The 13,395-nt window shown below is 42.3% G+C and overlaps 1 protein-coding gene across 14 annotated transcripts in view; it reads left to right on the top strand.

Moving 5' to 3' along the window:
* Positions 1-13,395, top strand: part of Osbpl6 (oxysterol binding protein like 6) — a 111,387-nt gene that overhangs the window by 41,640 nt on the left and 56,352 nt on the right. For 13 of the 14 annotated variants that reach the window (XM_023719120.1, XM_004634722.2, XM_023719119.1 and 10 more), the window contains 5 exons: positions 538-630; positions 6,792-6,914; positions 9,915-9,968; positions 11,376-11,489; positions 11,605-11,775. In XM_023719120.1, coding sequence (XP_023574888.1) covers positions 538-630; positions 6,792-6,914; positions 9,915-9,968; positions 11,376-11,489; positions 11,605-11,775 — 555 coding nt within the window. The remainder of the gene's footprint in view (positions 1-537; positions 631-6,791; positions 6,915-9,914; positions 9,969-11,375; positions 11,490-11,604; positions 11,776-13,395) is intronic. The other variant, XM_023719114.1, reaches the window with a different exon arrangement.

Below are 13,395 nucleotides of genomic sequence, written 5' to 3'. Positions count from 1 at the left end.
GGGATCAAACTCAGGACCTTGTGCTTGCTGGGCAAACACTTGTTCCACTGAGCTATCTCCCCAGCCCTTAATATGTTATTTTCTTTGTACACTTCTGTAAGAAACTCTAAACAATATTAAAACTCTGGACTTTTTGACCCTGACCTTTCCTTTTATTTATTGGCATTTTCTGTTGAAAAAATGAAACAAATATGTCTGTATAAAGCTAGTCAGCCTAAGTAGTAGATGCACCATTCTCAAAAAGTTGTAAAAGTGTCTGGCAAACTCAGTTGTTCTGTGTTCTTAAGTTTTTCCAGAGCAGCTGCTCTAAGACTCAGCCCATTTTGCGGCTGACGTTGAGTGGTCACTCCATGGAAGGAAGATAAAATCCTTGCCGACAGATGTCCCTGCCTGCTGCCCTTACCTTGGGTCTCTGAGGCTCTTGATGTCTTTAACTTGGCTTGCTGTTCATGCTGAGGCCCTGTGCGGCCATGCTGCTTATCCATCCATGTGAGGAGCAGACGTCTAACCCTGGCCTGTGTTTGCATTCCTTTCCAGAGTACCCGCATCCTGGAGAGGACTGGTTCCTCTAGCACTGAGCCCTCCGGAAGTCGGCATTTGCTAGAACCTGAGCCAGTTCCCCTGTCCAAGGTCAGTGACAGACGCAGTTTTTGCTCTGGTGGAGTCCTGCCTGCCTAGGGCCGAATGGACTGTGACTAACTTGTATACCTGGCTCCCCTAAGGGAGCTGTGACACCAGTTTATGGCATCTCTTCCAACTTCCTTCTACCTGAAGTACAGTTTCTCCGCCTTGTGTAAGGAGCTGATGAAAATGTAATTGGACTTGCAGGGCTGCCTACAAAGGGCTGTTATTTTTATTTTTTTAAGGGAAAAGGAAAGAGAAAGTTTTGTTATTCCCTGTAGGAGAGATAAATAAATATTTCTGTGCAAAGTAATGGGGGAAAAAAATCACTGAGTGAAGCAGTATTCCTGATAATAATAGCTGCTGTTGTTGCCTGTTCTTTGCATACCTGGTATTGTGCCGAGGTATGACACCCATCGAACATAATTCTTGGAAACAACTCCATGTAGATATTTGTTACCTTTTAAAGAAAGGGAAACTTGGGGGCCGGGGAGATGGCTCAGTGGAATAAGTACTTCCCTGGCAAGTGCAAGGGTCTGAGTTCAATCCTTGGTTCCGCAAAAATAAGGAGAAGAAGGAGAAGGAGAAATAAAAGGAAACCGAGATTTTTCTTTTGTTCTTTTTTGTCCAAGTCAAAAAGCTTAAGTGATGCAGCAGAAATTCATACTTAAATTTGTCCAGCTCTGCAGCCAGTACTTTCTTGCTGTCTATGACCTGCAAAGTAATACTTTCATGTGGTGGCTTTTGCCAGCCCCAGATCCAGTCTCCTCACCTCCAGGAGAGCACAGCACATCATTTATTCAGACTTTGCTGTCTCATGGGAGACAGAGTTCCTTCCCTTTCAGCCTGCTCTTCCCTAGATTAGGGAAGCATCTACATTCCTCCTGTCTGAAAGGTGAAGCCAGTCAAGGAGGTGGTGTCTTTCTGATCCCCACCCAACCCTTGAGATGTTCCGTGGGCTGGCTCCCCTCTCGAAGAACTCTGAAAATAGAGTGCATGTGGGTTTTTAATTCACTTATAAAAATAGCCCTTTATTTCCAAAGATAGTTCACTTCTAAATATGTGTAGCTGATCCTTCCATTTGCATTTCCTAAATGAAACATAATCCATAAAATGAAGAACACTTTACTATCTTAGCATCATGGGGTGTAGGCACTTGTTCCTTTTTATACTTTGAAGACTTTATAAGCTACTGAATTCATGCTGTCAGACAGGAGTGGGTTGCTAAGCTAAGGAAAAGGGGGCATTACCAAACTATAAACACAATTGAGTGGAAATAAAAAGTGCCTGACTTCTATTTGAACAGCAAATAGAGAATGAACACGTGGTAAATATAATTCATATATCTCCTTGAATGTCAGTTCACTCTTATAGTTAGTAAAGAACACAAATAAATAGAGAGCAGTGGAAAAGGCAGCTGACATTGACTGAGGGCCTATTCCGTGCCAGCACTGGATTAGAACCTGTGACCTCTCAATTAGCCAACCAGTTCATTGACGTCAGTACTGATGTTCTTGTTTTACTATTCGTGGAGACTGATTTTTCAAGCATAAAGGCCTCAAGTTGGTCAAATGTTAGTTCCCCACAAAAGGAGCTGCTGTTAGCCTAGTCACAGTGGCTGGGGTGTGCGTCATCAGCCCGACTAGGAAGCTTGGGTAGGGGACCAGCAACATCCGCTTTTCATCAGTTCTCCATCTGGTTGCCCATTTGGATCTAGCTGCAGGCCAAACAAGCCTTGGTTGTGCTTTTGAATTAGAAGACACAGAAGAGGCTTGGGCCCCCAGGACCTGAAGGCCAACCTCCCATCCAGGTAGCACTGAGGGCCAAGTCAGGTAGCACCGAGGGCCAAGCCAGGTAGCACCGAGGGCCAACCCAGTTAGCACCCAGGGCCAACCCAGGTAGCACCCAAGGCCAAGCCAGGTAGCACCAAGGGCCAAGCCAGGTAGCACCTAGGGCCAACCCAGGTAGCACCCAGGGCCAATTCAGGTAGCGCAGCCTCCTGGGCACTGGGTAGCAGTAGAAGGATTTTGTTCAAAGTATACATTTTCCTTGCTCAAGAATCATTTCAAATCCTTTGCTTGATGCCTTCACCTCTTAGAGCCTTTTTGTGTAGTACCCAGTCTCCACAACCACCGCCAGCCACGTGTGCACGATACACACCCATGGGATACCTCCCTAGGAGAGGGGTGCCCCTCTTTTTTTTTCAAGTGACTAGGCTTAAGCTATTATTAGAATTTTTGTTTGTTTTTATTCATTATTCTTAGAGGATAAGTATTTTGAAAACTTCTATAATACTAAAAATGTCTGTATATCTGACTTAGTCTAGCACTAACATGATTATGCTTTTGGACTTTTTTGTTTCTGTTTTAAGTACATCTGGGAAAATTGGAGAATTTTAACAAAATAAATATCAATTGAAATTTCAAAAGAGATTCTTCATTTGTCAGAAAGATACTTAGTTTTCTAGACCTAATTTACTAAGGATAGTGGAAAGAATTTCAACATAGTACATAAAAGAGCACAGAAAATTCTGTCTTGTACTGAGATGAGTTATTCATTTCTTATAGGACTTGTTTATAGCATTATCATCAGCATTTATAATTGGAACAGGGAGAGTTGTTTGCTTTGGTTGTATCCTCTGTCCCTGTCAGCTTGACAGCTTATTTAATTGTAAGAACTATATTAGAATTTTTTCTCTTTCTTTTGCTAAGCAGGGAAATATTACATCAGAGAAGATGAAATCATTGATTCAGACTGCAGCATTTATGTTACATTTGAGCTTTTTGCTTTTTCTATCTTTTCCCTCTTCAGTTAAATTCCCACTGAAGATAAAACTACTCTGATAGTAATCAATAGTCATAGTTGTAGAGAGACAAGCTATTACTACGTTCTGAGTTGATTTGGGAAAAAAAGAAAAGAAATACATTTATACTGATTGTTAAATGTTTCCGTTTGCACTTGTTATATATAGTATTTTTCATCTTACACGCAAAATCAAAGTTAAACACTAGGCTTCAAACAAGAGTTAGCAGATATAAGAATGTATTCCACTAGAGATACTGCCCGTGGCTGAAGCCACTACAAGGAGACTGCAATGAATTCTATTTATGTGTTCTGTTTATCCAATATATTTAAACATATATGGAGAGTCATTATTTGTTTAGATTTTATTTATGTGGTACAGGGTCTCACTACACAGGTTGGACTCATAGTGATCTTCCTGTTTCAGCCTCCTCAGCGCTGGGATTACAGGAATGTGCCACCAAGCCCAGTTTCAGTGGCTGGCTTGGCACACCCCAGGTAGGGCCAGCATGCATGCTGTGCCAGGGATTGAATCCAGGTCCCTGTGTTTGCCAGACAGGCACTTAGACTGTTGAGCTATCTCACTAGCCTGAGAATTATTAGTTTTAATTTCTTAATTATATCCATCTTTTTTTCTCTTTTTTTGGCAGAACCGGGGATTGAACTCAGGCCCTTGTGTTTGCCAGGCAAACGCTTATTCTACTGAGCCGTCTCCCCGGCCCTACATCCAACTTTTTTTTTTTTTCTGAACCGGGTATTGAACTCAGGCCCTTGCGCTTGCCAGAGAAGCGCTTATTCCACTGAGCCATCTCCCCGGCCCCTTACATCCAACTTTTTAAAAGGACTTAGTATAAATCTGTCATTTTGTGGAACAGAATCATTACCTACCTTTCTGGCAAAAGTAGAAAATTAAAATGCTAGCCTTTTTATAAGTTGCTATTTTTCTTACCATCTTAACAGTATTCATAAGCAGTTCTCACTTGTTGAATTGCAACCCCACATTAAGAAGCCTACTTGGTACTAGATAATGTGATAACATTACTTGCTTTTGTGTTGTCCTAAAGAAATATAGTTCCTACAGCTTGAAATGATCTCATCAGAAACACTGTATCTCATTAATAGTTTTGACCAGATCATTCACAGTTTCTCAGAATTTTCTTCAAGTAGAAAACTCAATCTTGGGTTATTAAAGATCCTTTCCAGAGTCTGTCACGCTGCCGCATGAACACTGGCAGGCGTGTTTCTCCAAAGAGCAGTAAGTAGTGTCCTCCTCAGGGATGACCTCGAAGATGAAGAAGTGATAGCAGTCTCGGAGAGGCTTTCTTGGGGTGGGTTGGGGTGGTTGGGGTTTAGTTAGGGAGAGCAGAGGTTTGGTATGGGGTGCAGAGGACTGTTCAGGGGTCAGGAACGCCTCCTAGCTTTACCAAGTTTAGAGTAAAGCAGCGATAGCCACTTCTCCTGACAATAAAACTCCATACAAAGTCCTTTCCTATACGTGCTCCTTAATTTAACACTGAATAAACCTAACCTCAGAAAAAGCAGGCAACAGAAATAGAAAGCTGAGAAGGATGGTGAATACTCAGTCCCTGCCTTCCTGGCTTGTGGCACACCAGTGGTGGGTGGGACTCCTCTTCCTCTGAGCCTTGTGGGAGCTTCGCATTCCCTAACAGGGTTTGGGCAGCCACCACTGCCTTCTTGGGCCAGCGAAGCCACGGGCCCTGAGATGAATTCCCTTGGCCCTTCCTGTTGATCCCATTATCCTGTGGACTAATGCTGCTTCAGACAGACCCAGCCTTTCCAGAAGGCAACTTCCCACGTCAGTAGGGGGTGGGGAGGGGACTGATGCAGAACACCCACCTTTGCAAAGCCCAAGAGGGAGCAGGTCACCTGAGAGGGCTTGTCCCTGCGCTGTGTGCCCCTCCCTGCCCTGCAGACAGGACGCCGCAGTAGTTCAAGGACTATGAGGAGCCTGTACCTGCCTCAGAAGCCAGTCTGCTTACTTGTTGAAGGGCGTGCTGCGGTCCAGGGTGTCATGCCTGAGCCCTAGAACACGGGCTGCTCTGCTACTTGCCAGGTCAGTGGTTATTATGGAGATGCATAGGTCCCTAGAAACCCCTATTCCTGGGATTTTCAATCCTGGCTGTTGTAGAAGCCAGGTAGATTTGCCAAGCCCAGCGTAGACAGTGGCAGATTGAAGACAGGCATCTTTTTTTTTTTTTTTTCGGAACCGGGGATTGAACTCAGACCCTTGTGCTTGCTAGGGAAGCGCTTATTCCACTGAGCCATCTCCCCGGCCCGGATTGGTATCCTTTATACAGACTAGTGTCACCAAATCTCTATAGGCATTCAGAAAGTCTGGATATGTAAAATCTAATAAAGCATGTCTCATGAAAGAGGAAACTGTACTTCTGGGCATGATGATGAATGCTTGTAATTTGGAAAGCCAAGCCAGGAGGAGCATCACCTCGCATTCAAGGCAAGTCCATACTACACAGTGAGTTCAAAGCCAGTCTAAACTGCAAAGTGACACCCTGTCTCAAAAAAAAAAAAAAAACAGGAAACTGATTCAGTTACTTTTAATGAGAATGATCAGAGTGTGGGCTCTCGAACTAAGGTTCCTTTTTTTAAAATTTACTTTTATTTAGATGTTGAGGATTGAGATGTTGAGGATTTAGGTGTTGAGGCCCTGTTGAAACCCGGGGCCTTGCCCACAGATGATAAGCACCCTGTCCACCCTGGGCAGTCTCCCAGCTTGTGTTTCCAGCTCGTGGCCTTGCACACTGGTGTGGCTTCCACAGGCCCCTGAGGCGATGTGTACCTTGAAAGCCTGGGCTTTCCGGTGTGCATCTGATGACAAAGATGTTCGACGGGCACTTGGAAACGCAGCAGCCTCTCCAGAGAAAACACGGTCACACAGCTGTTCCTATCTGTTAGTAGCAGGTTGCGAGCCATTTTCAACAACTGCAGCCTTTCCATTTGAGTGTGTAAGCCAGCTCTATGCACTCATGGAACATTTGCCATCGAAGTGGACACATTCTGGGGCTTACTTCGAGAGTAACTGGGAAAATTCATCTTAAACATCTTGGGTACAAGCAGTCAAAATTCCTTTCCAATCCACATAGACAGGGTGGCTCCCATGGATCTCCGATGGACACCCTGCTTGCCTCCAGATCTACTGGGAAACTCATTTTAAATTCAATTAAAGTACCTCAGGAATTTAATGTTAGGATACGCTCCAGGATTGGCTCTCTGCTTCTGGTAGATCAGCTTGCTCAGAAGTGACTTCTACTTAAGAATCTGTTTCCAGAGTACTCTGAGGCACAGAAAATGAGATTGTTTGTTTGTTTGTTTCTTTGTTTTTCTCTCAGGAAGCTGACAGCTGGGAAATTATAGAAGGGCTGAAAATAGGCCAAACCAATGTCCAGAAACCAGACAAACATGAAGGCTTTATGCTGAAGAAAAGAAAATGGCCTTTAAAGGGCTGGCATAAGGTAACAGTCTGATCAGATCCAACTTCTAATCAACTTCATGAAGAAGATCTTACTTATGATTAGGTGGGAAGCCAAGACTGTTGTATGTGGAGGCCGGGGAGATAGCTCAGTAGAATAAGTGCTTACCTAGCAAGCACAAGGGCTTGGGTTCTGCCAAAAAAAAAGACTGTTGAATGTATAAAACTAGTTTTCAAAACCTTACTGCAGATTTTCTTCTCTTTTTTTGGAGCAAAGAATCAAACTCAGGACCTTGTGCTTGGCAGGCAAGCGCAGTGCCACTGAACTCCACCCCTGGCCCCCAAACCTTGTTTTATTTTATTTTATTTTTTATTTTTTTAAAGTTTATTATTTTATTTATTTATTTCTGTGGCTGGCTCAGCCTGCCCGGGGGGCAGGGCTGGCATGGCATGTGGTACTGGGGATTGAACCTTGGTCCCTGGACTTTGCCTAAATTTTCCTAAGCAGACACTTTAGGCTGCTGAGCTATCCCACCAGCCCCCAAACCTTATTTTAATCATATGAGTTACAAGCATTATGCCTATTTAGTCTAAGGTCTGTAATATATATGTATAGGGGAAAATATTTTATGTAATATTTAAAGCCCAAATTATGTATCTTACTGTCTGACCTGCTTTAGTATAGATAAATTCTCATTTTTATAAATGGAAGATTTGTTTAGTGTATGTATGTATTCCATTGGATGGATTTATACAGTATATGCCACCATTATTAATCCACTTTCTTATTGCTGGATATGCAAGATTTGTCTAATTTTGTCTGTTATGATGTGATGAACATATTTATAACTGATTATTAATTACTTCCTTGGGTTAAATTCCTACAAATATTGTGTCCAGGAAAAACAAAATTTGGAAAATCGTTGATGCTGATGGTTTGTTTCTTGACCTTTAAAGTATCATTTATTCTCTCCCCTCTCAACATCCTCAAATGCAAGTAAGTATGCAGGGCTGCAGGGCTATTGAGATAGCTCAGCAGACTAAGTGCCCGCTACGCAAGCTCAGGCAAGCACAGGGACCACGGTTCAATCCCTGGCACCACATGCCATGCCACCCTGCCCCCAGTGCACTGAGCTGGCCACTGAGACCCGGTGTGGTAGCATATGCCTGTATCCCAGCTCTGGGGAGGCTGAAAGTAAGAGTATCACTACAAGTTGGAGCCGCATGGTGTTTCTGGACTATGCCTTTGAACATCTTGTGGAATAAAAGTGGGCTGCCCTTTCTCCTGCTGTCCAGTCCCTGTCCAGTCCTGCCCTGAATGGATTCAAGGGTTAATCCATTTAGCTGTCCAGTGCATAAGCAATTTGAGTCTTGAATATGTTTCAGTTGAGATTGTTTCTTCTCATACTTATTTCTTGTCCCCTAGAATGTGTTTTAAAGGGTCATAGTGGAATTTCATGAGTTCTAAGCAGGGTAACCTTGTACCTAGCCACCTGTTACCTTGGCGGATCTGAGTGCCTGAATCACATGAAAACATTTGAAAACATTTCCACACTGTCACTTTCCAGCATCAGAAAGAGACCCTGCTATGGGGAACTACGGGGGGGTCTGGCTCCACTGTGTGAGTGGAACCTCGAACTGTCCTCTCCTGAATGCTCATGAAAGGAAATCCACAACAGAGAGTTCCTGCTTCCTGTGTGCTTGCTGAAAATTACTACACCCCATTCACACTGGACCAGAGCGACCTTGGAGCTAATGATGAAATTGCCCCCCCACAAAAAATTTCTCTTTTCTTTGTTTTGTTCTGCCCCAATGCAATCTGGAAGTAATCATTAATCTCTTTTGGAATGCAAACATTTGCTAAATCAATAATATAAGCATATTGCTAAGGTCACTTAATTTTTTTTTTTTTTTTTAAATTTCAAGGAAGGATCTACAGAGTATTCAGAGTCTCACTACTAGATCAGACTCATAGTGATCCACCTGTTTACAGCCTCCAAAGAGCTGGGATTACAGGTGTGCGCCACCATGCCCAGTCTCAATTGCTGTCTCAGTGCACCCTGGGGGCAGGGCCAGCACGGCAGGCCTGGGAATCGAACCCCTGACCCCTGCACCTGCTTGCAGGGGCTTTAATCTGCTGAGCTATTTGGCCGACCCCTCTTAAAATTTCAAGGATTTAACTTTTCATTATCCCAGACAACTAGTTTGTATAGTTGTCCTGAGCATTTTCAGAAAATTTCCATGGTACAATATCCAGGGGAAATTCAGGACTTTACCTCCAGAGTAAAACTTTCCTGCAGATTTGTATAGAGATCCTCACAGAATCTTTGTAACCTAATTCAGATTATTTTTACTCCTATTTTTTTTTAATTTTTTTTAACATTTTATTTTGTGTGTGTGTGTGTGTGTGTGTGTGTGTGTGTGTGTGTGTGCCCAGCTCAGCCCACCAGGGGGCGAGGCTGGCTGGCATGTGGTTCTCGGGGATCGAACCGCAGTCCCTGTGCTTTGCCAAGCTTGTTCCAAGAAGGTGCTTTAGACCACTGAGCCATCTCTCCAGCCCCTTTACTCTTATTTTAAAAACATCCCACATGATTGGGGCATGGTGGTACATAACTATAATCCCAGCACTTGGGAGAATGAGGCAGGAAAATTGCCATCAGTTTGAGGCCAGGCTATATAGAGTTCAAGGCCAGCTTGAACTAAATAAGGAAATCCTGGTTTTTTTTTTTTTTTTTTTTTTTTTTTTTTAAAAAAGCCTGGTTCATTTAAAAGGTCTTAAGGGCAGGCCAGGAGAGTTGCTCCTTCTTAAGAATAATCATGGTGAAAAACTTCCATCCCCAGTAAGTTGTGAGTTAACAAGAAAACAACTCTGGTGGATGGGTTGCATGAACCTCTAGCTCTGATATCCTTGAGATTTAATAATACACTAAATCCTATATTAAATTGATCAAAATATTGATAATTGCCAAGCAACTTTAGACTCACACTTGAGAATATTTTATGTATGTTACAGACAGTAACTAGGGGTGTTTGGTTCTTGCAGCGTTTTTTTGTCCTGGATAATGGAATGCTAAAATATTCAAAGGCACCTCTTGATGTAAGTAGCACACAGGATATGTTTCAAAGATTGAGTTAGATTTCCGCTGGAAGTGAGTAAACACTGGGGTTGTACAAGCCTTGTGCCATAGTTACTAGTTTTGTGCATGTCTGTGTTTCTAATATTTAACAAGCTACTAAACCTGCATGTTCCAGAGACAGTATGTTTTATGCATATACTCGAGATAGCAGAAACCCTCAAACTAGTGCATGAAGATTTAACTTAACTATTTTGATGTATGTTATTAAAAACAAAAGCTTATTTTGTTCTAAGATTTATACTGTATCTTTGACTTACAATTTATTTAAAAGACATTGTATGATATCTTCTCCTAGTATTAGAAACTTTAAAAAATATATTTCCATTTTCTGTTGACTTAAAAAAAAAGAGGTTTGTACCTATGTTGTTTATTTATTATTTCTTGCCTATATCTTGTAATATGAGAAACTACTTTGGCAGTAACAATACACAATGTACTAACCATTGTTACTCTCCTAAAATCTTGTTTTGAGATTTTGTACCATTGTTTTTATTTTTTTTTCTTTAAAATAAAAATAACTGATGTCAAAAAAAAATAAATACAAAAAAAAGAAAAGTAAAAAAAAATAATAAAAGCTTAAACCTAAAAGTGACATATTGACAAAATCTCTGTTTTGCTCTTGGAAAGTACAAATATCCTTTTTTTTAAACCTCAGTGAACTTTTCTTGATGTGCTTTTTTGAGGTGTAGAGCAAGCTTTGTTCTTGTTGCTGTCCTCTTATAAACTGTCTTTTAAACTTCATTTCTATTTTATACAGCCTTTTGTCTTGAGAATCCGAAATTACTTTTAATATTTAAAGTAGTTGCTTGCATGCAAAACAGGAAAATCTCCCTGCTTGTCATCCTCTGTGGGGGAAATAACGGAAGGCTCAGATTTGTTTGTCCCCATCTCTGCCACTGAATCAGCTCTGTCCTGGGTCTGAGGGGGGCGCCCAGGAGGAGGAGCCATCTGCTTCCTGCTCTTAGGCCACAGCTGCCTTCTTCCACCCTAGCCGCTGTTTTTCAGCTGACTTTTCAGGGATGCTGTGGCTCATCAGTCAAAAGTTGACCACAGCTATTTTAGGAGCAACTACATATTCACTATAAACTGTGCAATCTCGAATTACAGAGAGCTCACTAGATTATGGCAAAACCAGGAATAAAATGAATGATCTTACTCATTGGCCTTAGTGGGAAGTCACAGCAACTTCAGTTGTCCTTAGTTTAAGGACCATAACTTGGGAACCTTAGCCATTTTCTCTTTATTAAAGAGGTCTGCTACTCCACTTTTGGTAGAGAAGTTAAAAACATGAACCTCAGTTAAATTCAGTGGGGAAACACTTCAGACCAAGTATTCTTCTAGCCTGTTCACTAGCCTTTTGATTTCAGATTCAGAAGGGGAAGGTCCACGGGAGCATAGATGTCGGACTGTCTGTCATGTCAATTAAAAAGAAGGCTCGGCGGATAGACCTTGACACAGAAGAGCACATCTATCATTTGAAGGTGAAGTCACATGGCAGCCGTTTCTCTGTCATTAGCAGAGGAAATAATTTGCGTGCACCTGTGGGGGATACGAGGCTGGCATCACAGTCCCTGCTCCTCTTGCTCATGGTTTCAGGTGAAATCTCAGGACTGGTTTGATGCCTGGGTCTCCAAACTGCGCCATCATCGCTTGTACCGGCAGAATGAGATTGTGAGATCGCCGAGAGATGCTAGTTTTCACATTTTTCCTGCAACCTCCACAGCTGAGTCCTCCCCAGCTGCTAATGTTTCTGTTGTGGATGGAAAGGTATGGCTCTGCTCTCTAAAAATCAGCCTGGAAATTGCTTGGAAAGTTATGCAGACACGTCGCCGTGTCTCTCTTGAAAACACTGCAGGTAGAAGGTTGGCTTTGTGAGCTAGCACTCGGAGGACAGCAGCAATGTTGCCCTCGGAGATGATCACAAATATGGATCAGGCAGAAATGGGAATCACCAATGGCATTCACAGTTATTTCTCCTTTCCAGTGAATAGACTCGCTGCTGTTCTGCTGCACCTTCTTAGGAATATGGAAAAGAGAGCAAGCACTTATTTAAACAACACTCAGCAATCACATGCGTCCCTAGTGGTAATAAGATCTGGTTCTACAAGTAAAGTTTGCTTTCTTGCTTGAGCTGTGACAACATACGTGATGCAGAGAGAGACTAGTAAATTCCCTCACAGAGCTAATGCAAGTGAGACAGAGAATAGAGAATGTGACGATAATACAAATAGTAGCCTATTCTGGTCACTAGGTACTGTGCTAAGCAGTCGACACTCATCCATCTCTACTCTTTCATACAACCAAAGTGAAGAGATGACAAAGAACTTGAATGGGAAAGCTGGCAGTGGAGGTGCATGCCTTTATTGGCACATGCCCTCCAGTATTCAAGAGGCTGAGGCAGGAGGAGTACAAGTTCAAGTCCAGCCTGGGAAATTTAGTGACTTAGCAAGAGCCTGTCTCTAAATTAAAAAGTTTGAAAAGGGGCACTGAAGATGTGTCTCAGGGCAAGGAGCCCAAGCTTAACCCCTTCTACTGCAAAGAAAAATCATTGTTTGTCTGCAAGAGGCATATCCATTCCAGGATCCAACCCCATGTCTCCATTTCCAAAATCAGTGTCCTTTCCATTGTATTAGGTGCTTCATAGCAAGGGACACCAGAGTGGTTCCTTGCACTGTAATAAGAGTTTGTTTTCAGTGGAGCTAAGAAAGTATAGGTGCTGCCCGTTTAAAAGTCAAGGTTAAGACAACAGGCAGAGAGGCAGCTGTTTCTGCCTTTGATTCAGTAATTAGGTTTCTGAAATGCAGGGCCCAGAGGTGCAGCAACTTCGCACTTGGCACCTGAAATTGAGGACAGAGACAGCTACCCAAGGATTGAGTTTAAGAACGTTTCCATGGAGACCCTGCTTCTCCGCTTCCTTCCATAGGCGTATACATAGCACATAGAGCCAGGTTTTTCCTTTGTGAACTGTTACAAAACTCCATGAAGAAACTGCAAGACTTACTGAATTAGATCCAGTGAAACATTACTTGAGTCAATTTTTTGTTATTTTTGTGGAAATTACTGCAGTAGTTTTTTTTTTAAATAAAATCCCCTTTAATTGTATTTGACAAGGCCCACAGGCCTTTTATGATTTCATTCTGGTTATACTCTTACTAAGGACTGTTTAATTTGTCTTTCTCCTGGAAATCAGACATCTGTTAAGCTTATTACCAACTAATTCTACTGGAAAAAAAAATTTTTTTTTTCAGTACCAGGGATTGAATTCAGGACTTTGCACTTGCCAGGCAAGTGTGTATTCTACTGAGCTATCTCCCTGGCCCTCTATTACCAACTAATTCTGCAGTAGTAGGAAACATCCAGTCAGGAGACTAGGAAGTTTGTAAGTTC

This window comes from Octodon degus, unplaced genomic scaffold (assembly GCF_000260255.1).
Source record: "Octodon degus isolate 3935 unplaced genomic scaffold, OctDeg1.0 scaffold00065, whole genome shotgun sequence".
Taxonomy (NCBI): Eukaryota; Metazoa; Chordata; class Mammalia; order Rodentia; family Octodontidae; genus Octodon; species Octodon degus.
The sequence above is the reverse complement of the archived record's forward strand: the minus strand, read 5'-3'. Positions and strand labels throughout refer to the sequence as shown.